Source organism: Syzygium oleosum, unplaced genomic scaffold, assembly GCF_021117445.2.
Source record: "Syzygium oleosum isolate NSW1041296 unplaced genomic scaffold, Sole_v2.1 Sole_v2.10, whole genome shotgun sequence".
Lineage (NCBI taxonomy): Eukaryota > Viridiplantae > Streptophyta > Magnoliopsida > Myrtales > Myrtaceae > Syzygium > Syzygium oleosum.
The window spans coordinates 4,802,544-4,826,239 of NW_026607494.1; the positions used below are offsets into that span (position 1 = coordinate 4,802,544).

Genomic DNA, 23,696 nt, shown 5'->3' on the forward strand with positions numbered 1-23,696 from the left:
CCGCGAACGGGTGGCGGCCGACGATCGACGGCCCGGCCGACGACGACCGGAGCGGCGACCGGTAGCCGACGAGCGGGATCGACCGCGATCGACTGCCTCTCCCACGGAAAACATTTTCCCTCCCATGGGCAATTTTGCCTTCACTTTGGGGGAAAATGATTTCCTCTTTAAGGCTCCGTTCGTTTGCCGGAAAATATTCTCCTTTTGGAAAATATTCTCCCGGAAGTCATTTTCCTGGAACACAATTTTCTGGTGTTCGGCTAAAATTTGAAAAAGTTTCGGAAAATATTTTCTAGTGTTCGGCAACCGCCGATCCGGCGGCGGCGGGCGACCGGCGGCGGATGGTGGTGACCGGCGATCAACTTCCTCTCCCACGGAAAATATTTTCCCTCCCATGGGCAATTTTGCCTTCACTTTGGGGGAAAATGATTTCCTCTTTGTGAAAAGAGGAAATCATTTTCCTCAAAACAATGAAGGATTTGGGGGTGGGAAGGAAAATGTTTTCCGACAGAAAACATTTTCCGCTCCAACACCGGAAAACGCGGAAAATGTTTTCCGGAAAAATATTTTTGGGAAACGAACGGAGCCTAAAGAGGAAATCATTTTCCCCAAAGTGAAGGCAAAATTGCCCATGGGAGGGAAAATGGGGAAAATTACCAAAAAAGTCCTCAACCTATTGCATTTGTGCCAATTCAATCCTAAACCTTTCAATTTTGCCAATTCAGTTCTAAACCTTCTGCAAACCAGCCAATTCAGTCATTTTGGCCGGCCAACGCTGACGTGGCCGCCGGCCGGCTGACGTGGCACCGGCCAGCGTCCACGTGGCAATATTTTAATATTTTTTTTATTATTTTCGAATTTTTTTCCTTTTTCTTTTTTTTTTCTTTTCCTTCTCCCCCTGGCCTGTTCGGCCAGGGGGGAGGCTCGCCGGTGAGGGCGGAGCTCGCCCACCCAAGGCGAGCTCCGTCGAGACGAAGCTCGCCCTGACCATGGCGAGTGGGCGAGCGGCGAGGGCCCGGCTCGCCATGGATGGGCGAGCTCCGCCTCGCCCGGATCCGGCAAGGCGGAGCTCGCCATGGCCGGGCGAGCTCCGCCTCGCCGGATTTGGCGAGGCGGAGCTCGCCTTGGCCGGGCGAGCTCCGCCTCGCCGGAGCTCGCTTTGGCCGGGCGAGCTCCGCCTCGCCGAAGCTCGCCATGGCGTGGCGAGCTCGCCCAACTCCGGCGAGGCGGAGTTCGCCTTGGCTGGGCGAGCTCCGCCCTCGCCCAGCGGCGGTGAGGGCCCAGCTCGCCTCGCCGGAGTTGGGCCCTCGCCGGCGAGCCTCCCCCCTGGCCGGACAGGCCAGGGGGGAGAAGGAAAAGAAAAAAAAATTCGAAAAGAATAATAAAAAATATTAAAATATTGCCACGTGAACGCCGGCCGGCACCATGTCAATCGGCCAGCGGCCACGTCAGCGCCGGCCGGCCAAAAGGACTGAATTGGCTGGTTTGCAAAAGGTTTAGGACTGAAATGGCCAAATTGAAAGGTTTATGACTGAATTGGCACAAATGCAATAGGTTGAGGACTTTTTTGGTAATTTTCCCAGGGAAAATGTTTTCCGTGGGAAGTTATTTTCCGCCCCCCGAACACTGGAAAATCCGGAAAACATTTTCCGCCAAACGAACGGAGCCTAAGATGATAAAAGTCGTGATAGTAGGTGGAATAGGAGGGTCGTGCATATGTTTAGTATTGTACGTATGTTCAGCTTCGGGATAACCTTCTTTCCAAAGAAATCTTTGGAAATCCGATATCTGCTCGTAGAGGCGGTGGCCGACAAATCGGATTAATGCGATTTGCTTGAGCTTGGTGCATTTGATTTACAACATACATAAGATCTAGAGGACTCGTCAACACTTCATTATGAACTTTCGATAATTGGTATATTCTTCAATTCTTACATGGATCTCATAGCCATGCTCACGTCTAGGTGCTCTATTTATGACGAATCCATGCGTAGCTCACACCTTTTGACATATATGGAAAAGCATTTATATAAGTCAAAGCTGCATGAACTAAAGCTCCAATTAAAAGATTACCATATTGGTGGATGTAAGATCAAAAACAAGGTAGATATCCTTCCATGCATAGCAACATCTTCACACTACAAATACTCCATTCTTGGTTCTCATTCAAGCACATGAGACATTTATAACTTTGCCATGGAACAAGCAAAACCACTCTCAAAAGGGAAATCCCTGGCGACTCGTCTCTCGGGAGATGCGGGGGGGAAGGCGGCACGAATATCGAGTCCTTTCATACTCGAAGCGAAGCTCTACAATGATGATCACTGTGGATCCACATCCCTGATCAATCTGTTAAATTCTTTCGAAAAAGATCCTCAAAAGAAACCCGAACCGTTGAAACGAAATTTCGACAATACCCTCGCAACCCGATCTTATTGTTGCAAACACTGCAAGGCGAGGTTCAACACCTTGCAGTCGCTGGGGGGCCACCAAAATGCCCACAAGCGCGAGCGTGCCGCAAAAAAGCGGGCTCGAGTGATGAACCGGATCGTTAATGCCTTTTCTCAGGTGACTCTTAAATCTAAGCCGAATTGTTCTGGCATGCAGGCAAATCCTGTCCCAAGGCACCCCACTGCCTGCGGGCCTCGTGCTAGGCCCTCGTCTGCGGATGTCGTCGGACCTACCCACAGGGGGCCGCCGGAGCCGATAACAATGACAAACCCTCGAGCGTCAGTATCGCACCGACTTGCCATGGTGAATCAGCTAAACGGAACAGTATATGAACCTAGGAACAATGGTGACCCTAACTTTTGTACTGGGGTTTTTCCTCAGAGCACAGGACCAAGACCACCTCCACTTGCCAACGTTGTTGCCAATGGAAGCTCCTTCAGCACCCAAGGACTTGAAAATGAAGGGTTGGACTTGACCCTTAGGCTCTGATCATGACCAGAGAACTGATCATATAGCTTTGGTTGACATCAATGCAGGATGATGCTCCGTTGAAGTGAATGTTTTGACTAATAAACTAAAGTCTCTATGACATATGACAAAAATATATGCTTCGCGTTGTCTAAGTAATATTTGTGGACTAATTATATGTGGTAAATATCCTAATTGATCTTGGCATCTCGCCCGCTAAAATGACACAAGTGCAGTAAATCATACCAATCTAGCTAGTGCATACTCGACCTTAACTAACAAAATAACGCCAATAACGGCTTTCCATAATCTCGATGATCAAATCGATTAGAAATTTACCTGGGAAAGGATCAACTTTTCCGTTTTCAACAGCCGGCGTGTTGCGCAAATAACGTAAAAGTGCTTTTTGTCGCGGAAATTATTAAAGTGAGCAAGTGAGACTAATTCCTCAATCAACCATTTCTACTTGTGATAAGAAGCTCTCCTTGCGTTTCTGGTGACCGCTTCTTCCTAGAATGGCCGTCATTAAGTATAGCAAAAAGTATGGACAATTACGAAAACGTAAAGAAGTAAGAATATTTACGTACTTGATATTCATCCACTATTCCCATGTCGTCCAATGTCCATCCTTACTATACCTCAAAATTTCTATCTTTCTTATGATTATTGCAATTTCATTAATCTAAAGTTAGATTCTTATCTAATCAAGACTTAATCATATCAGACCTTAAAGCTGCTCATGAGATCCAACTTTCCTCAGTCACGTCATGCCGTTGCAGGGTCTCGATGGGTTCTCATAGGTGCCGGAAATGCTGGCTGTATCCAATGGCGAAGCTGATGATGAGCACGTTCGGGCTGATGACAAGCAGGGTCACTCCGCTGTGGATGCGGCGAACGTCGGAGGTCCAACTGGTGGTCACGGCCATGTCGGTGGCGACGGTGGTGATGATGAAGTCGTCATCGGTGGGGATGGTCAAGATTTGAGTGGCCATGACATTTGAGTTTGCATGGCGGGAAGTCGGGAAAATGGAAAGAGGTGGTTTCTTTGTTGTTAAGAGTACTTGATGAGCATTATTATTCAAGTTAGCTTACCATAGAACTATTTAAGTGGCCACGAACAAGACTCATTGAGGAAGCAATTTGCTAATGTATATTATATACTGAACAAGACTCATTGAGAAATCAATCCAAAGTTTTCCATTCAACTTTCGTCAGTTTTCGCCACTTCTTATACAGTTAGTTTGATGCACAGTATTCTTTTTTATGATGGTTGACATAATGAAATTATTAAATGGAAAAGGCCTTCTGAAAACTAACATAAATAATCAAATTGTGCTTTGATTCAATAAATTAGTTGAATGACATTGTGCAGCTAGCTCGAAATGACGCATTGTCATCTCAAGATTTCACCTATCTAATATCATGGCGGAAAATTGTCCAAAAAGCCCTAAACCTATTGCACTTTTACCAATTCAGTTCTAAACCTTTCAATTGTGCTAATTGAATCCTAAACTTTTTCATATTTTGTCAATTGAGTGCATCCGGCCAATTTTGGCCAAAAATCACTAACATGGACACCGGCCGTCCTATACGACACAACCGGCACTAACATAAACATTTTTTAATAATAAATATCTTTTGAATTTTTTTCATAATCTTTTTTGTTTTCTTTAGTTTTTTTTAAATTTAGGCCGACGAGGGGCCGGCGAGGGCTGCATTACCCTCGCTAAATCCGGGCCAAGCAAGGGTGATGCGGCCCTCGCCCAGATCCAACGAGGGCATTGTGGCTCTCACCTAGAGCCGACGACAGCCACGACGCTCTTGCTGGCCTGAGTCCAAAGAAAAGAAAACAAACCAAAAAAGTTAAAATATTATTATAAAATGTTCACATCAGCGCCGACCGTGCTACATGAGACATCCGATATCCACGCCAGCAATTTCCAATCAAAATTAGCCGGATGGACTCAATTGAAAAAAAGTGAAAAGGTTTAAGACTCAATTGGCACAATTGTTCGACAAAAAAAAATTGACAAAATTGAAAGGTTTAGAACTAAATTGATAAGAGTGCAATAGGTATATGATTTTTTGGATAATTTTCGCAATATCATAGTATGTGAAATAGGAGGGTCGTACATATGTTTAAGATTGAACACACGTTCAGGTTCGGGATAACCTTGTTTTCAAAGCAATCTTCGGTATATGGCAATCTGATATGTGCGCATAGAGGCGGCGGCCAACAATTCGGATTGGTGCGATTCGATTCACTTTGTTACATTTAATTTACAGCATACATAAGAATTAGAGGGCTCTTTAAGACTTGACCATTATCGGCTTTTAATGATTGATATATTTCTTCAATTACTACATTGATCTCATAGCCATACTGATGTCTAGGTGCTCTATTGATGACTAATGCAAAGCATATGTGACACCTTTTGACCTAAATGGAAAGCACTGATAAGTTTCCGATTCTCACACTTCGTTTCCGTTATTAAGTCAGACACACAAGATTTTAGTTGCCCATAGCACAAGATCATACCAACTTAGTGCATCTAATATCAAGGACAAGTGGAGATATCCTTCCATGCATGGCAACATCTTCTCCCTACAAATACTTCATTCTTTGTTCTGATTCAAGCACACGAGACATTTATAACTTTGCCATGGAACAAGTACAACCCCTCTCCAAAGAGAAATCCCCAGTGACTCTTCTTCTCCCGGGAGATGCGGAGGAGAAGGCGCCGCAAATATCGGGTCCTTTAGTACTTGAAGCGAAGCAGTCTAATGATGATCACCGTGGATCCGCACCCGTGATAGATCCGTTGAAATCTCTTGAAATAGCTCCTAGAGAAAAACCCGAAACGCCGAAACGAGATTCCAACAATACCCTCGCGACCCGGGCTTACAGTTGCAAGTACTGCACGGCGAAGTTTGGCACATTTCAGTCGTTGGGGGGCCATCAGAAAGCTCACAAGCGCGAGCATGCTGCAAGAAAGCGGGCTGCAGAAAAGGAACGGATGGCTAATGACCTTTCTCAGGTGAACCCTAACTTTAGCCCATGTTATTTTGGCATGCAGGCAATTCCTATCCCGAGGCACCCCGGTGCCTTTCGGCCTCGTACCTGGCCTGCACCTACTGATGTTTATGGACCTATCTACGGGGGGCCGCAGAGGCCAACAACGTTAACAAGCCCTCAAGCCTCGGCGTGGCACCGACCTGCCGTGGCGAATCGGCTGAACGGAATGGTGTATCAACTGACGAACTGTAATGGAGGCCCTAACTTTCATACTACGGTTTCTCCTCGGAGCACAGGACCGAAACCACCCCCTGCCAATGTTCTCGCCAATGGTGATTCCTTGAGCACTCAGGGACTTGAAAATGAGGGGTTGGACTTGTCACTTCGGCTTTGATCATGACCACAGAACTGCTTTTCATATAGCTTTGGCGTCACCAATGTAGGATGATGCTCCCATTGAAGTTCATGTTTGACTAGAGAACTGCTAAAAGTCTCTAGGACATACTGCAAAAAATATCTGTTTCCCATTTTCTAAGTACCATTTGTGGAATAATTAAATGTGGTGGATATGGCAATTAATGTTGGCATCTCGTCTACTAAAATGACACAAGTGCAATTAACCGTACTAATCCAATGCATACTCAACTATAACTAACAAAATAGCGTCAATAATAATGGCTTTTCCAGAATCTTGATTATCAAATCGATTTAAAATTTACCCGGAAAAAGATCAACAGTTGTGTGTTCAAAGGCCTATGTAAAGGTTAGTACTTTTCATCGCAGATATATTAGAGTGAGCCAGTGAGCCAAATTCCTTAATCAATAAATTCAATATATGACGAGAAGCGTTTCGTGCGCTTTTGGTAATCGCTTCTTCCTCAAATGCCCGTCATTAAGTATAGGAAAAATATGTGATGCACGTGGACAACTACGTAAACTTAAAGAAGTACAAATATTTGCACAGGAGTTTGCGTACTTGATACTCATCCATTATTCCCTTGTCTCCATCCTTTCTGTACCTCGAAATTTCTATCTTTTGTATACGGACAAAAGCCATCAAAAATAAAAATTATATCAATTGTGACACGTTTACAGTTATTTTTATTTTTTTTTTAGGATTAATACTATCAAAAATTTATCCTCTGTCAAGGTTCCATTAATGATCACCGTTAAAAATTCGCCTACATGAATGTCGGAAAACAAACGGTGTTAACATGACGTTCATGTCGCTTATGAAATGACATGTGACAATTTTACCCGAACATACCAAAACCCAATGGTACACTTGTGACAATTTTACTGAACATACCAAAAAACCCCAAGGTACACATGTGATAATTTTACCATGAACTAAAATTTTAATATTATTTTTTTATCTTTTCGAATTTTTATTAATTTTTTTGTTTTTTCTTTTCTTTTTTTTTTTTCTTCATCTTCAACCGGCCTGGCCGGGCCAGAGTCGCCGACCGCCAGGTGGAAGCCGGCGAGGTCGGCCCCGCCGGCCGCAGGGCAGGCGGGCCGCCGTCGCCGGCATCGGGCGAGGGCGACCCTCGCCTGAGTCGGGTGAGGGTTGCCCTCGCCGGATATGGCGAGGGCGACCCTCGCCTACGTCGGGCAAGGGCTGCCCTCGTCGGCGTCGGGCGAGGCCAGCCCTTGCCTGGGCGGGCGAGGGCAACCCTCGCCTGAGTCAGGCAAGGATAGCCTTCGCCCGACTCGTGCGAGGTTCGCCTCGCCCGGGCGGGCGAGGATAGCCTCGCCCAACGCCGGCGAGGGCGGCCCTCGCGACATCTCGGCGAGGCCTGTCCTCACCGGCGCCGGCGAGGGCCGGCTCGCCCGCCCGCCCAGCGAGGTCGGGCTCGCCGTGCCTGGCGAGGTCGAGCCTCGCCGGCCGGTCAGGGGGGGCCGACCTATCCTGGCTCCGCCCGGACCGGCGACCGGCCAAAAGTTGAAGATGAAAAAAATAAAAAATAAAATCGAAAAAATAAAAAATAATATTAAAAAATTATTAGTTCGAGGTAAAAATTGTCACAGTTACCAGTTTGAGGTTTTTCGTGGTCAAAAAATAGTTTAGAGTAAATTTGTCACGGGTTTCAGTTTGGAGTAAAATTGCAGTGTACTAGTTTGGGGTTTTTGGTGATAAAAAAAAGTTTGGGGTAAAATTGTCACAGAGTACCAGTTTGGGGTTTTTGGTAGTCAAAAAAAAAGTTTGGGGTAAAATTGTCACACATGTACCAGTTTAGAGTTTTTGGTGGTATTAACCCTTTTTCTTATGACACCAATAATCTCAAACTTGTACCTATATGACATATTTACCCTCTGTCAAGATTCCGTCAATGATCACCGTTAAAAATTCGCCTACATGGATGTCGGAAAGCAAACAGTGTTAACATGGCGCTCATGTGACTTAAGTGAAATAAAAATATGTTTTGGCTGAAAAATCATTTGACGAAACATTAACAGAGCATAAATGTATCACATAGGTACAAATATTAGATTTTTTATGTCACAAGAAAAAATTTAGGATAAATGTGCCACAATTGGCATAATTTAGAGTTTTTGATATCACAAAAAAGTTTAGGGTAAATGCGTCACGTTGGGCATAATTTGGGATTTTTTATTGTTTTTTCCCTTTATACTATCATAGTAATTTCATTAATACTAGATTTAAAAATAAGATATTTTAAGCCTTAAAAGAAATTAAAGATTAAGAATTACGAGGCGCAAAGGAAAGAGTAATCCCATTCTCTTCTAAATGATGAGGTAAAAAGAGAGAGAATTTGTACAAATGCCGCACTAAACAGAAAAGGCAAAAAACTGAATGTCGAATTGAGCAATCCGTGAAGTTTTCTCAGAGGGAAAATCAAGAAAGTCAGGAGGTATGAATGTTTATCATCCGCCCTAACACCCAAGAGTCATGCTCAAGATCAACTCAAGAACACTAATGCATCTTTATTCAAATACTCAAAAAATGGCTGAAGAAGAAGAAGGAAAGAAGAAAACACACCATTGGTTGTCATGCCGGCGGCGCCACATAGGACTGCTGGTGTCCATGTCGGCGATTTCTGGCCAAATGGACTGAATTGACATAAATACAAAAGGTTTAGGACTCAATTGTCTAAAAAAAATGATTATGACTGAATTTGTGCAATTACAATAGGTTTAAAACTTTTTTGATAATTTTCCCCAGAAAAACCCTTTCACATTAGTACCACCAATTTAGGCCGAATATTACTAACGTAGACACCGGCCATCCTAAGTGGCATAGCCGGCGGACGGTCGATGCTGACGTGGACATTCTTAATAATATTTTAATAATTCTTCCCTTTTTTTCCTTTTTTTTTCTTCTCTTCCCTTTGGCCTGTAAAAAGGAAAAAAATTAAAAATTATTAAAAAATTCAAAAAATTATAAAAAATATCCACGCCAGCGCCAGCCATGCCACATAGGAAAGCCTGCATCCATGTCAGCAATTCCAATCTAAATTGGCCGAATGGACTGAATTGATACCAAAGTAAAAAAGGTTTATGACTAAATTAGTCTAATTGAAAGGTTTAGGACTAAATTGGTACCAATGCAATACGTTTAGCACTTTTTTTGGTACCTTTCCCCACTATAGAACAATCCGATACGTGCGCGTAGAGGTGATGGCCAACAATTCGGATTAATGCGATTCGCTCGGGCTTGTTGCGTTTAATTTTCAACATTCATAACAATTTTAGAGGACTCCTTAAGACTTAATCATTTTGGACTTTCAGTGATTGGATTTGTTCTCCAATTGGTACATTAATGTCATAGCCATTCCGACGTCTAGGTGCTCTATTTATGACTAGATCTTCCATGGATATCTCACCCCTGTTGATCTATATGGAGAGCACTTTTATAAGCTTGCGATTTGTCACTTCCATTCTGATAATTAAGTTGGACTCACAAGATTTAGTTGCCCATACTGATGTCAAAGCACGTCCTATTAAAACACAATTACAAGATTACCAACTTAGTGAATGTAATATCAAGAACAAGTTGGATATCCTTCCATACATAGCCACATCATCGCACTACATATACTCCATTCTTTGTTCTCGTGCAAGCACATGAGACATTCATAACTTGGCGATGGAACAAGTGCAGCCACTCTCAAAAGAGAAATCCCCAGAGGCTCTTCTCCCTGGAGATGCGAAGGGCAAGGCGGCACCAATATCGAATCCTTTAGTACTTGAAGCGAAGCTCTCTAATGATGATCATCGTGGATCTGCACCCGTGATCAATTTATCAAATTCTCTCGAAAAACCTCCTCGAAAGAAATCCGAAAAGCCGAAGCGAAATTTCAACAATACCATTGCAACCCGGGCTTACGGTTGCAAGTACTGCGATGCGGAGTTTGACACCGTGCAGTCGTTGGGGGGCCACCAGAAAGCCCACAGGCGTGAGCATGCCGCAAAAAAGCGGGCGCAAGAGATGGATCGAATCGCTAATGCCTTTTCTCAGGTGAACCCTGATTTTGACCCGTATTATTTTGTCCTGCAGGCAATTCCTGTCCCGGGCCACCCGGTTGCCTATGGACCTCTTACTTGGGGTGCACCTGCTGATGTTATCGGACCTGCCTACGGGGGGATGCTGAAGCCGATAACAATAACGAACACCCAAGCCATGGCATGGCACCGACCTGCCATGGCGAATCAGCTAAACGAAATGGTATATCAACCTATTAATGGTGACCCTAACTTTGGCACTAGGGTTTCTCCTCAGAGCACCGGACCGAGACCACCACTTGGCGATGTTCTTGCCAACGGCAGTTCCTTGAGGAGCACTCAGGGACTCGAAAACGAGGGGCTGGACTTGTCACTTCGGCTCTGATCATGACCAGAGAACTGCTTTTCATATATTGTAAAAAGAGGTGTCATCAATGTAATATGCTCCATTGAAGTTCGGGTTTTACTAATAAGCTAAAATTCTCTAGGATATATTGTAAAACATCTGTTTCGCGTTGTCCAAGTAATTTTTGTGAATGAATTAAATGCGGTGGATATCGTAATTAATCTTGGGATCTTGTCTGCTTAAATGACACAAAAGTGCAGTTAACCATACAAATCTAATGCATACTCAACTATAACTAACAAAATAACGCTAATAATGGCTTTCTCGGAATCTGATGATCAACTTGATTAGATTTTTACCCGGAAAAACATCGACATTTCTGTCTTCAAAGGCCTACATGTTGTGCAAATAGCGTAAAATTTAGTACTAATGTTTAATGTAGTTTAGGGACTAAATTGAATATATACCAAAAGTTCATGGACGACATTGAGCAAATTAAAAGTTCAAGAACTACATTGAACATTAAGTTAAAGTTCAGAAACTACATTGAACAAATTAAAAGTTTAGGAGCCATATTGCACTTTAAATCAAAGTTCATAAACTATTTGTGTCATTTTCCCCTTTTCAAATGGTTAAGTTGGACCCACAAGATTTTTGTTGCCAATACTGAAGTCAAATCCGCATCATATTAAAACTCCAATTGCAAGATTGCCATCCAAGTGTATGTCATATCAAAAACAAGTTGGATATCCTTCCGGTCATGGCAACATCTACACACTACATATAATCCATTCTTGCTTCTCATTCAAGCACATCAAGCATTTATAACCATGCCATGGAATAAGTACAACCACTATCAGAAGAGAAATCCCCAGAGACTCTTCTCTCCGGACATGCGGAGGGGAAGGCCGTGAGAATATCGTATCCTTAGCACTTGAAGCGATGCTCTCTAATGATGACCACCATGGATCTGCACTCGCGATCAATCCACTGAATTCTCTCGAAAAACATGAAAGTCGAAACAAAATTTCAACAATACCCTCGCTACCCGGATTTAGTGTGCAGAGTGTGCACCCGGTGCACCCAATGCACACCCAAATAAATCCATCCCTACCGCTCAACAATGTTCACCCCGTGCGCACAAGTCTCACCGAGAAGCACTTAGTCGAGTCCACTCCACAATAGTCGTGTTTCGAGCCCAACTACACCGATCGCGTCGCCCAATCAAGCCTTTTTCATGGAGGTGGCTTTCTTTTGACACTAGTTGCATAGGCCGTGTCGCTTAGTAATTACAAGCCAGCCATGTAAGTCACGATATCGGCCACATCGCTCGGTTATTGTTTCACAAGCCAACCGCATCGTATAGGCCACTTATTGTTCCCCTCCGATTCTCAACTTTTTTTCGCTGGTCATTTCGAGAAGCCAACACCACCACTAGACTTGCCGCCCTCCGACAAGCCATAGCCTGAAGTTTTGCCTCGAACAGCTGCCAAACGCTACCTCACGCGTCACCACATGTTGCCTCGTTACGGATCCACCAAGCCCGACGCTAGTAAGTGTTGATTTGGAGAAACAAGCTTTCATGAAATTGTTTGACTTGATTTTGAACTCAAGCTAACTTAGACACTTTGAGTTTGTGGGAGGATGTTAGAGAGAATTAGAGATTTCTCCAAGATAATTTTCTATATGAAAGATAATTAAATAATTATGTTGATTCTCTACATCTCTCAAGACTGCACATATATCTCCCATTGAATATTTTGATTGATATGTTATCTAAAATCATTACCTAATAAAGTCTATAAATAGGTTCATGTATTTTTATTCAACATATATTAAAATATACACAAATTCCAGACTTCTCATCCACATTATTATTCTGAACTTGATATCAGAACCGATGATAAATTGGTGGGCCCCCAATTTGTTCAAGTGTTTGGTGAATATCTCAATGATTAAATCTCATGACCGATGCGATTTTCGGGCATTATTCATGGCTCAATTTGGCGAAAGAGATCAGGATGAAGGTAGGCATTGTGGTGTAGCAACGCAGTCTTGATGGCAGTCTCATAGTTCGGTTTGGAGAAAGAGACTAGGGATGAGAAGTCGCATTGGAGATTCAAGTTGAGATATGTTAGTATAAAAAGTCACACATGAGGGAGAAATTGTTGAGTTGCAATGTGAGTTGTGTTAGGAAAAGGCCACACATCGAAGAATTGGTGGGTTTGGAGCAGTTAATAAATAATATCTTAGTTGCTCCATAATTTATTGGCTTAGGTTTTTTAGTAAAGGTGAGTCAAACTGGATATATTGACGTTCTCGGATTTAGGCTCTCTCTTGGCGATATACCTATGTAAATGTATTGGGCATTTATTATGTGCCCTTAACAAATAGTATCAGAGCAAGAGGTTTTAAGTTCAAATTTTTCTAAACCCCTTATATGCTTCTCCAATTAAATATTTATGTGCTTTAGGCTTAGACCAACATCCAATCTACTTGCAAAGGAAAGTATTAGAATATTGAAATATTAAATAACGTTTTCATTTAACAGCTTAATCTTTTGAATTGGACTTTCTAACACAGTCGTTAGGGAGGCCAACACAAAGCCACAGGCGTGAGCATGCCACAAAAAGGCAGGCGCATGTGATGAATCGGATTGCTAATGTCTTTTCTCAGGTGAATACTAATTTTAACCTATATTATTTTGGCATGCAGGCACTTCGTGTCTCGGGACGCCCCGTTGCCTATGGGCCTCGTACTTGGCCTGCACTTGTTGATGATGTTGGACTTATCTACAGTGGGATGTTGAAGCCGACAACAACAACAACAACAACGAACCCTCGAGCCTCGGCGTGGCACCAACCTGCCATGGTGAATCAGCTAAATGGAATCGTATATCAACAACCTATGAACTATAATGGCGACCCAAACTTCTGTACTAGCGTTCCACCTCAGAGCACGGGACGGAGACCACCAATTGCCAATGTTTTTGCCAATGGAAGCTCCTTCGGCACTCAGGGACTTGAAAATGGAGGGTTGGACTTGTCCCTTAGGTTCTGATCATGACCGGAGAAATGCTTTTCGTATCGCATTGGTGTCGTCGATGTCAAGCTACTTGTCTAGTATAAACATATGTTTCGCATTGTCTAAGTAATTAATGTGGATTGATTAGATGTGATGAATATGCTAATTAATCTCGGCATCTCGCCAACTAAAATGACACGTGTGCAGTTAACCATAATATTCTAATTCATACTCAAGTATAACTAACAAAATAACGCCAATAACGGCCTTTGCATAATCTCCTTGATTAAATGAAATAGAAATTTATGCGGGATAAGATCAATGTTTCTGTTTTCAACGGTCGAACGTAACGTGCTTTTCATAACGGAGATACTAGAGTGAGCCAAGGAACCAATTTTCTCAATCAATCAATTCTATATATGATAAGAAGCAGTTCCTGCATTTCTGGGTAACCGCTTCTTCCTAAAATGCACGTCATTAAGTATAGTAAAAAAATGTGATGAGCATGGACATTGCGTAAACTGAAGAAGTACAAATATTTGCACAGAAGTTTGCATACTTCATACTCATCCACTAATCCCTTGTCATCCCCATCCTTTCTGTACGTGGAAATTACTTTCATGTGATTATTGTAAAATTTCATTAAGCCATAGTTTAAAATATGATATACAAATCTTTTATTAGAAGACGTTCACGTGTACAAATACACGCTAGTTGCATTGCAATGCGCATCCACGAAGTTTTTCCACGGTCACAAAACTGGGTGTCAAACATTTATATCAGATGTTCTTTGCAGAAGATTGTATCTTGCAGCGAATCATCAAGACCTTTCTGAGCCTTTGTAATCTTTAAAAAATCTCTAGAGCTTGACCCGTTTCGTTGATTATTAGCCAATTGGCAAAGAGCGGAAAGATCCAACACCATTCACCCGCTTCTTGTCGCTATTTTACATTGAGACCTTCAGACTCTCTCCATCTTGCAAACTTGCGAAGAACCATTTGATTCGTAGAGAGGAAGCCCGTCTATTAAACTGAAAAATTCAGCACCATCGGCCAGTTGACGTCGTGGAGCTATCTCACCGACTCTGGAAAGGAAGCAAACTGCTTGGAAGAAACACAGAATCCGTCCATTGTCCCTAGAGTGCACTTCACAGGCTACACAATGGAGTCTAAATTGTACAAAGAAGAACAGCTGTAATGGGAATATCTGCAGTTCGATGCTTGGTAAATGCTTTTGTTCTGTTTTAGGCCGTCCTTGAGAGGATTGTACTAGATATCTCGGCCTGATGAACCTTGTATTCCTTTAGCTTCTCCTTTAATGCTCCTTGAACACAAGTTTCCCATCTCTGCAACAGTTCGATCAAGCAAAACATGAGTTTTTAGTTCTGACTGCATGAAGAAAATAATCCAATCTGGTCGCCTTCGTATCATGAAGAGTCACATGTGGGGGTGTTGACCCTGGACCAACCTTGGACCAACCCTGGACCGGTCTAACCCAGCCAGTCTTGGTCCGGTTTCCAGGGGGACTGGGCCGGTTCTTGGTTCTAGGACCCCCAAAACCTGGACTGTATGGGTTGGTTCTTGATCCTAAAACTTTAAGGTTGGTCCAACCCAAACCAACCCAGTATATATATAGAGAGAGAAGTTAAAAACCCTATTGCCTCTCTTTTTTTTGGTCAAATGGTGCCTCTCTTCGCCGAGCTGAGTTCACTCGCCTCTCTTCGCTAGATCTCTCGCCTCTCCTCACTCGCCTCACGAACACAACTCAGTAGCTTAGCTGGTGAATCGCTCACCTCTCTTGGCCCGCCTCACAAATGTAGCTCACTCACCTCTCTTCCCTCGCCCCACGAACGCAACTCAGCTAGTAAGTTCTCGGTCTGTGTTTGATTTGAGAGCTTCAAGCTCGCGTGAGTTATCAACTTGTGTTGGGTATTTATTTTTCCACTTTTGCTTCTCAGTTTGTACTTCATCTTTGAACTTCAAGTTCATGTGATTTCCTGATTTATGCTGCTTATTTATGCTTCCCCGTTTTATGCTTGATCAGAGGGCTTTATGCTCATTAAAAAAATCTCTTTCTTTTTGGCGAGTAGAGTTTCTGTGGTTGCCTTATCTTATATTTCTGTTTGATTTGTAACGGTGTTCACAGTTTGGTTGCTCGATATCGCATTGTAGATGTATATATAATTTCAAACAGTTTGTTTGTTCTTTCAAGGAATACAAAAAACGAAAGAAAAAAAATTTGGTTGGTCCCGGATTGATCCTAAAATTGGACCGAACCCATAGGGTCGATCCCTAGTTGAGAACCAACACTGTGCGGGATGGTCCCTAGGTTAGATACTGGACCGACCCAACCCGTCCCTAGTTGAGAACCAACACTGTGCAGGATGGTCCCTAGGTTAGATACTGGATCGACCCAACCCGGACCATACTCATCCCTAGTCACATGGCGAAAATTCACATACCTATCATCTTATTGGAGAATTAACGCTTCGTTAATATCACCCTCGCCTCCTCCTCTTCTAAATCAGAACTTTTCAAGTATGCTTGTGATCTCCTGTACAAAGCCTTGATATTGCAAAGGATCAAGATCCAAGGCGGGTCACACAGAGAGAGCAAAACCCGTGTCGGATGAACTCCAGAACCCATTCTAACAAGGCAAGAGTCGCGTGCGTGTGCGACATGCAGGTTGGGATGCTGCATAAACACAGCTAGTAAATGGGAATCTGCTTGTATATATGCATAGTCTCTTCTTCTCTCACCTTGACGAGTGAAGATGGAAAAATATAGAACCTAGCAGTCATATATACGCAACAGACACCAACTTCACGTGCATCGAAATCCCCGGTCAGTGTTTTACACAACCAAAAATATGGACGGCACATTTGTTTCATAGTGCAGCGTATGTTCACGTACAATTGTTGCGAAAAATGCGATTTAATGCATCAAATCTGCCAAATCTCAATGTCTTCAAATGTGGAACGTGAATGAGCATAGCCACGAAACGATACTCCTCCAATGAATTCATCCCACAAGTTTCAAATACATGTCAACTTATGCTAACATCCATTTTACAGCTGACTAGTAATTGGTTTGGAAACCATGCACAAAATTAATTACACATGCTAACATATGTTTGATCAGTCCCGAGCTGCAAGCAAACTTTCACATTATACATGGCTCATACACATTCCTCAATCCCCATCTTCGTTTCAATGCATTCAATCGCAGTAAAGACCGTTATCACAAACACACACTTAGCTTTTGAGGAAATATAGAAGCTTACATTGAAGATGAGAGTAGTGATTCACAAAACGGAAGTCTCACTAGTGAGGATTATGCTATCAGGATCTCTCCTTTTTCTTTTGCCAAAGTACAGCTAACAAAATTAATTCAGTTTTATAGTAACGATTGCAACGAAGAAAGCTAGATGGCAATGAAACTAATGCACCGACAAGAGAGAAGATCCATACCAAAACGAACACATTGCAGGCCGGATTTGAAACCAACTAATCTGTCATTAATCATCATTCAATACTCAAAATTGAAGCAGAAAGATGCTAGGTCTCAGTCAACTCTATCCATTCCTTTTCATTGCCACCCATGCCTATGCATGTAAGTACAAGGAAAAAGAAGTACTGCACATTAATCATCAGCTAAATCTCATCCTTGCACCGTTTGGCTCACATTTAACAGCAGTAGTTTAAATAATGAAATCCAGTTTTGCCTATTCCAGGCCACAAGGAAACAGGATGATACATGAGCTCCACTGTCCACATAATAAGCACTAGTCTCGTGTTTCCCTTGCCCGCTCAACATAAGATGAAAAGCAGAGATTTTTAACCAGAGAGAGATGGAGTGAGCAAAAACTTTACGTGCTTCCGGACCTTAATTATGCACGTTTTCTACAGTCCTAAAAATGACGGCTGCGAGTTCATAAATCCCACCAGATGTAATGTGCCAATGCAAGAAACAAATACCTAAATGGGAAATATCTAAATCTCGGAACGAACTCAAATCCTAACTAAAAAGCAGGAGAAATCTTTCTAAAGCCGGTCAAGGTCAAGGGCATCGCATCCATGATTTCCGACAAGGCGACATATTCAGAGAGAGCCTCCAGCAAAGATGCTTTCATTAGTCTGGCGTTTTTGACATAAATAGCCATCTATACATTTAAACTCCTTGCATACTTGTTCAGTTCATGTAAAGAATACAATCAAATCCCCATTTTTACTAGCCATGTTTATGGATCGTATCCAAAACCCAGATCATGAACAGCACTATGACAAGCAGAACAGATATACAACATCCCAACCTGCTTGAAAATGATGCAATTAACCATCAAACCATGTCAAACCATCAGTCAGTATAACATCAAAGAGAAAGTTATGAATCTCCACAAATTGCAGTCAATCCTTTTTACGGTCGGAGTCGGAGATTTCAGGAGTCAAATTCTCGCACAAGAAGAAGCAAATATAAAAACCCGAAAAACCTACCAAGAGCCTCCACCCAAATACCAAAATTTACCTTCCTTCATCCACGAGCAAAGGCCTCATGGGCGAGCACCACCGGCATTCAGAGCCTCTCCGATCTGGAGCGACACGAAAGCGTCCAGGCACGCGTACTGGACCTGCAAGCTGCTCAGGAACTGGTAGTCCCACCGGCTCGTCGAGACCCGCTTCGGCTTCTGGATCTCCCTCCCCAGGACCTCCTTCGCCAGCGTCTTCAGCCCGGCCCTTCTCAGCTCTTCCCGACCCAGCTCCGTCGCGGCCAGTGGCCTCAGGTCCACCGCGTTGGCCACGCCGAGGCCGTAGTCACAGAGCAGCTTCTCGACGTCCTCGTCGATGCCGACCCCGACGAAGACGTGACGGGGGTCGCGGAGGAAGTCGGCAAGGAGCTGGGGGATCTCCGGGGCGTGGAGGAGCTGGAAGATGAGACAGTCGAGGCCCACGGAGAGCTGGAGGATGGCCACGGGGTTGTCGACGTTGCGGCTGAAGTTGGGTCGCCACTCCACGTCGAAGCCGACGAGGAGGGGCTGGGAGCCGCGGGACGCGAGCCAGGACGAGGCGATGGGAGGGGAGTGGGTGAGCAGGGTGCGGACGCTGAGGCCGTAGAAGGAGACGTCGTAGAGGTTGTGAGTGTCGTCGGGGAGCCCGTGGTCGACGATGCCGATCGTCATTGTGGTCGGCGCGTTGCAGAGATTTCAGAGAGAGGGATGAAGAGCAGAAGGAGAAGAAGAGGAGAAAAAGTCGTGACTTTTGACCGTGCTTTGCTACCTAATTCAATATAAAACAGAAAGCTCGTGACTTTTTTTTTTTGCTAAAACAGAAAGCTCGTGACTTGTCAGTGTGATAAAGACGAAAATTCTCTCTTCCGTTTAAGAGAAGAGAGAAAATTATGGCATGTTTGCTTCGGCTTCGAGGGATTGCATTTGGTAAAATACAAATATCTTTGAGCTAAAAGGATTTTTCGAAATGTAAGTAGTGTTTGATAATATGTATTTTAAAATCACATTTGAAAGCAACTTTGAGCTAAATATCATTTGGTAAAAACTTAATTTTGTAAATGACTTTTGCTAATATTTAAAAAAAAAAATTGGCCTGAACCAACCACCGCCGGCCAGCCTTGCCTGAGATCGTGCGACCTCAGGCGAGGCCGCCTGGGTCGTGCGACCCCGGCGACCGCCGCCTGAGGGTCGGCCGACCTCCGGCGACCGCCGCCTAGGGTAGCCCGACCTCAGACGGTGCTCGGGTCGCGCGACCCAGATCTGGGTCGCTACCCGAGCGTCGCCTGAGGGGTCGGGCAACCGCCGCCTGTGGATCGGCCGACCTCCAGCGACGACCCAACCTCCGGCGACCGCCGCCTGGGGGTCACCCGACTCCGGCAACCGCCGCCTTTGGGTTGCCGTGTCGAGGCGGCGCTCGGGTCGCGACCCAAATCTAGGTCGCGCGACCGAGCGCCCGCGCGCTCGTCAGCGACCCAGGCGGCATGGTCGCCGACCCCGGCGCGGCGTCGGACCCTAGGCGGCGGTGTGGTTCCTTGGGCACGATGAATAGTGTCGTGCATTCCGATTTCCCAAGGCACCTCATGAGGTGCATTCCCTTAGGCGGCCTCCGGTGGTTCCTTGGACGATGAATAGTGCATCTCTGCATTCCAAAAATGCAAGTTTTTGCCCAAGGCACCTCATGAGGTGCATTCAGCCAAAGGCCCAAATACTTTATTGTGAGACCAAATTTGTTCTCATTAAAGAAATAAAATAAAATGACACAAGTTTGATTTGTTATGTGTTCGAACTTTAGCTCATGTGTAATAAATCTCTCAATTTTTAATTTGTTCAAAATGGGGCATGTACAATTCAATCATTGGATCATATCAAAATATTCAATATTATCTCTAATCTTGAATTAATAGAATGATAACATTGAATATTTTCATATAGTTTAGGGGCTAAACTGAATATGTTCCAAAAGTTTAATGATCACATTGAACATATTAAAAACAGGCCCTAAATACTTTATTCGTGAGACCAAAATTCCCTCGTTACTTCATTAAAGAAATAAAATAAAATGACACGAGTTTGATTTGTTCAATGTGTTCCTGAACTTTAGCTCAATGTGTAATATAATCTCTCGATTTTTAATTTGTTCAAAATGGGGCATGTACAATTCAATCATTGGATCATATCAAAATATTCAATATTATCTCTGATCTTGAATTAATAGAATGATAACATTGAATATTTTCATATAGTTTAGGGGCTAAACTGAATATGTTCCAAAAGTTTAATGATCACATTGAACATATTAAAAGTTCGGAGACAATATTGCATATTTGGATAAAGTTTAGAGATCATATTGAATAAATTTAAAATTCGTGGATTACATTACATATTTGGCCAAAATTCAGAAACCATTTCTAGCGTTATCCCGAGAAACAAAAACATTCTATGTACATCAGCTACTGGCATGATTACAATTCTCAAGTCGTCACAGGACTAGAGATGCACCAGCACCAATTTGAAAAAGACTTCTGGAGTAGCTTTACTGTAATGTTCCAGACAACCAGACCCTCGAATTTGATTGTGCATATCAGAGTGAACAAACACATGTTGGTATAAATGGGGCAATGAGCTTATTCACAATACGTACACACTGATACATTTGCATGGTGATAGTACAAACGGAGGAGAAAAACAGGCGACGGTCGAAAAAGGAAAGGATGGCAACTTGCCGATCACTTTTCCTCTCGCGTCGGCCCGAACGGTCATTATCTACAATTCTACACTAGCATGTCATTTGGGAAACATGAAAGGAAAATTAATCCACAGTAATTACAAGCGATCGTGTCCGGTTTCTTTTTATCCTTTTGCTGATCTTTGATCGTCTATTGCTTTGGAGAATCCTCAGAAGTCGCAAGAAGTTCCCAACCTCTGCTTCAAGCCGTTACATCTAGCGTTCTCGATGACCGCGGGCAAGAGCTTCTCGAAGATTTCGAGGAACAGAACCCACTCGTCTTCGCTCATGTCTCCGAAAGAGATCCCCTCGCCCTCATTGACATGTTGTTGCACTGCAAAACTCATGCTCCGGTTGAAAACCCCCATCTTGTGACCATTGATGGCAGCGTCACGATTTTCACCCTCGTCGTCTTCTATCGCATATGACTCGTATTCACAGATCAGGGGGTCGTTTTCCAACCCTTGTGGAGATAATAACGTCAGGCAGCCCGGACATTGACTTGACGGATAAAAACCTGGGAACTTTATGCGGCCTAGCCGTCTCAGGGAGGTCCGAGTCCTCCTCCATGTCATCTCCGTTTTCCATGTCGAACTGAGTAACTTCGAGGTCGTTTTCTTCGTTGGTCTCGTCATCAGGCTCTTCATCGCCCGAAGTCATCAGCATGCTAGCCTTGGATTGAACGCACAGCTCCTCCAATAAACTGAGATTCTCCTGCCCACAAGAAAACTGGCGAGTCATCATCTCGCCTATATCTGCAAGACAGAAGCCAGCAGCCGCAGTGTGTTTTAGAAAGATGGTGCATAGGATGAGAACCCGGACAGAGGACTCCTTCAGAGAAGGAACCTCGGTCCTCAATAGCTCAGCATCCTTAAAGGGGTCTAAGTCGGATATGTATTCTCCTTCTAAATCGGAAAAAGGAACAGAGGCTTGAGGCCAGTGCAGCCATTCAAAATAAGGATCCTCAAGGAACTCAGGTAGGCAAAGGCCATGATCTATCGGCACAAGTTCCAGTGACCCAGCGGCAGTAATTTCATTTAGATGTTTCTTAACCAGAATGTTTCCTGCGTGCCTGTCAAGATTTAGCATTCTCAAGTCCAAGATCCCAATCCTATGAACCGATGCTACCGAGAAGCTAGAGGGACCCAATTCTCCAGCATCGAAATCATGATCCACAAAGCGTTGCAGCGATGCGATCTTGTAAGGTGCTGATGATGTTGGCGACGCATCATTTTCATTTAAAACGTGAGAGATCTTCACCAAAGCAGTTGGAGGAACACCGGAAAATCCGCCATGGTCGAGAATGTATGCAGCCAGTTCTCGAACACCGCTTTCACCAACACATACGGATCGTTTCATGCCAGGTTGGCCTAGCATCAGACCCCTGAAGCCTTTAGGATTGTTGAAAGCTAGAGGTTCTTCGTCAACAGGCTTTGCCACGGCAATGTCATGCCCATCTCTGCCACGCATGTAGTATGCTCCACCGAGTCCACTCGACACTGGCACAGGATTGACACCAGTAGCCATTGCTATGGCAACCTCTACAACTAGAGCGCGAGCTCTGAAGGCCCTGCAGCCACCAAGAATCTCAATTCGCGGATTCCTATCAAAGTCTTCTTCCACTTGGGTGGTCAAGGACAGGCAAGGGGTGGAGAAGCATCGGTGGAAATTAGCAATATCAAATGCTGGGTCCGAGGAACGGGCCAGATGGGTTTGGCCGAGATCAATTACGGTGAAGTCGAGATGAGTGAAGGACTGTAGTTTGCATCTCTGAGGTCGGCTCGGTGGCCTAAATCCACGATGCTGATCGACAGCTACCGCCATTTTGGAAAAATCTCAGTCAAGAGAACAAATGGCAGCAGGGCAGGGCAAGGGTAAGGGTAATCCTCAGAGGAATCCCAGAGAACAAGTCTTCTTAATGAATTGGCCATCAGAAACTGCATCTCAGAATAGACGGCTTCGAGTCAGTCCAAAATACACATCGACTGAGATGAACATTTGACAACTAAAACAAGTTGGAAAAATTATTACATGGAAAGAACAGTCCCTAACACGCGAGCATAACTTTGGAGCAACATAATTGCGTCCTTCTCGTCATTTCTGGATAAAAGTTTGTTTGCAGATCTCTATTGACAGTAAAAAATTAAACAAAAAAATGGTTCATTTCTGGCTCTCTTCAAACCCCTGGTTTTCATATCAACCTAATCATGATCAACGGTGACAATGTGCACATTCATCATAGTACTAGTCACGAGCATTCTCCGTGTGGCACTGCCAAACTGACGAGAGTGGAATATGTTGTGTGACTTGACAGGATGGAACTTCCGCGTGCTTGAACCTAAGAAATCTTTCTAAATTGACTTCCTACTCCATCGAGTAATGCTCGTGAAACAGACGCAGAAGCTAATCCAGTGGGATCGCTACTTCGTTCCCAACAGAATAACGACTAAAACATCTTGGAATGCTTGCAAAACCATATCCTAGAAAAAATAAAATAAATGTTGCCTCACCAAAATAATGCAGGTGCCTATGTACAGTTCCACACTTGCTTCATTAATGTTGACTTGCTGATGACAATCACATAGTAGGTTCAACTCATACCCACTGGATCCATCATAACCTGCATATTCCAATGGAGAAGGACAAGGAATTAAAAAAAAAAAAAAAAAACACACACACACACAGAGAACAAACCA

At 43.8% G+C, this 23,696-nt stretch overlaps 4 protein-coding genes and 1 pseudogene across 4 annotated transcripts; 3 read left to right on the forward strand and 2 right to left on the reverse strand.

Moving 5' to 3' along the window:
• The first annotated feature begins 2,196 nt into the window (after positions 1-2,196).
• LOC115669072 (zinc finger protein GIS3-like) lies at positions 2,197-2,940 on the forward strand. Its single transcript, XM_030590396.2, has one exon. It carries the CDS (start codon positions 2,197-2,199, stop codon positions 2,938-2,940), a length of 744 nt encoding a protein of 247 aa, XP_030446256.2.
• A 2,567-nt stretch (positions 2,941-5,507) lies between these two features.
• LOC115668163 (uncharacterized) lies at positions 5,508-6,329 on the forward strand. The gene has a single exon (XM_030589662.2). It carries the CDS (start codon positions 5,508-5,510, stop codon positions 6,327-6,329), a length of 822 nt encoding a protein of 273 aa, XP_030445522.2.
• Positions 6,330-10,046: 3,717 nt separating this feature from the next.
• On the forward strand, positions 10,047-10,787 carry LOC115667593 (uncharacterized). Its single transcript, XM_030589151.2, has one exon. The coding sequence runs from the start codon at positions 10,047-10,049 to the stop codon at positions 10,785-10,787; it is 741 nt and encodes a 246-aa protein (XP_030445011.2).
• Positions 10,788-17,934: 7,147 nt separating this feature from the next.
• LOC115664063 (3'-5' exonuclease-like) lies at positions 17,935-19,025 on the reverse strand. Its single transcript, XM_056315248.1, has 2 exons — positions 18,296-19,025; positions 17,935-18,083 (listed from the first exon to the last, which is right to left on the reverse strand). The coding sequence occupies exon 1, from the start codon at positions 18,945-18,947 to the stop codon at positions 18,321-18,323; it is 627 nt and encodes a 208-aa protein (XP_056171223.1). The 5' UTR covers positions 18,948-19,025; the 3' UTR covers positions 17,935-18,083; positions 18,296-18,320.
• A 1,851-nt stretch (positions 19,026-20,876) lies between these two features.
• LOC130139054 (phosphatidylinositol 4-kinase gamma 8-like) lies at positions 20,877-22,827 on the reverse strand (annotated as a pseudogene).
• Positions 22,828-23,696: the final 869 nt, after the last annotated feature.

Bases quoted from the DNA above. Each gene is read 5' to 3' on its own strand.
- LOC115669072 (XM_030590396.2), top strand. From the start codon at position 2,197: ATGGAACAAGCAAAACCACTCTCAAAAGGGAAATCCCTGGCGACTCGT.
- LOC115664063 (XM_056315248.1), bottom strand. From the start codon at position 18,947: ATGACGATCGGCATCGTCGACCACGGGCTCCCCGACGACACTCACAAC.
- LOC115668163 (XM_030589662.2), top strand. From the start codon at position 5,508: ATGGCAACATCTTCTCCCTACAAATACTTCATTCTTTGTTCTGATTCA.
- LOC115667593 (XM_030589151.2), top strand. From the start codon at position 10,047: ATGGAACAAGTGCAGCCACTCTCAAAAGAGAAATCCCCAGAGGCTCTT.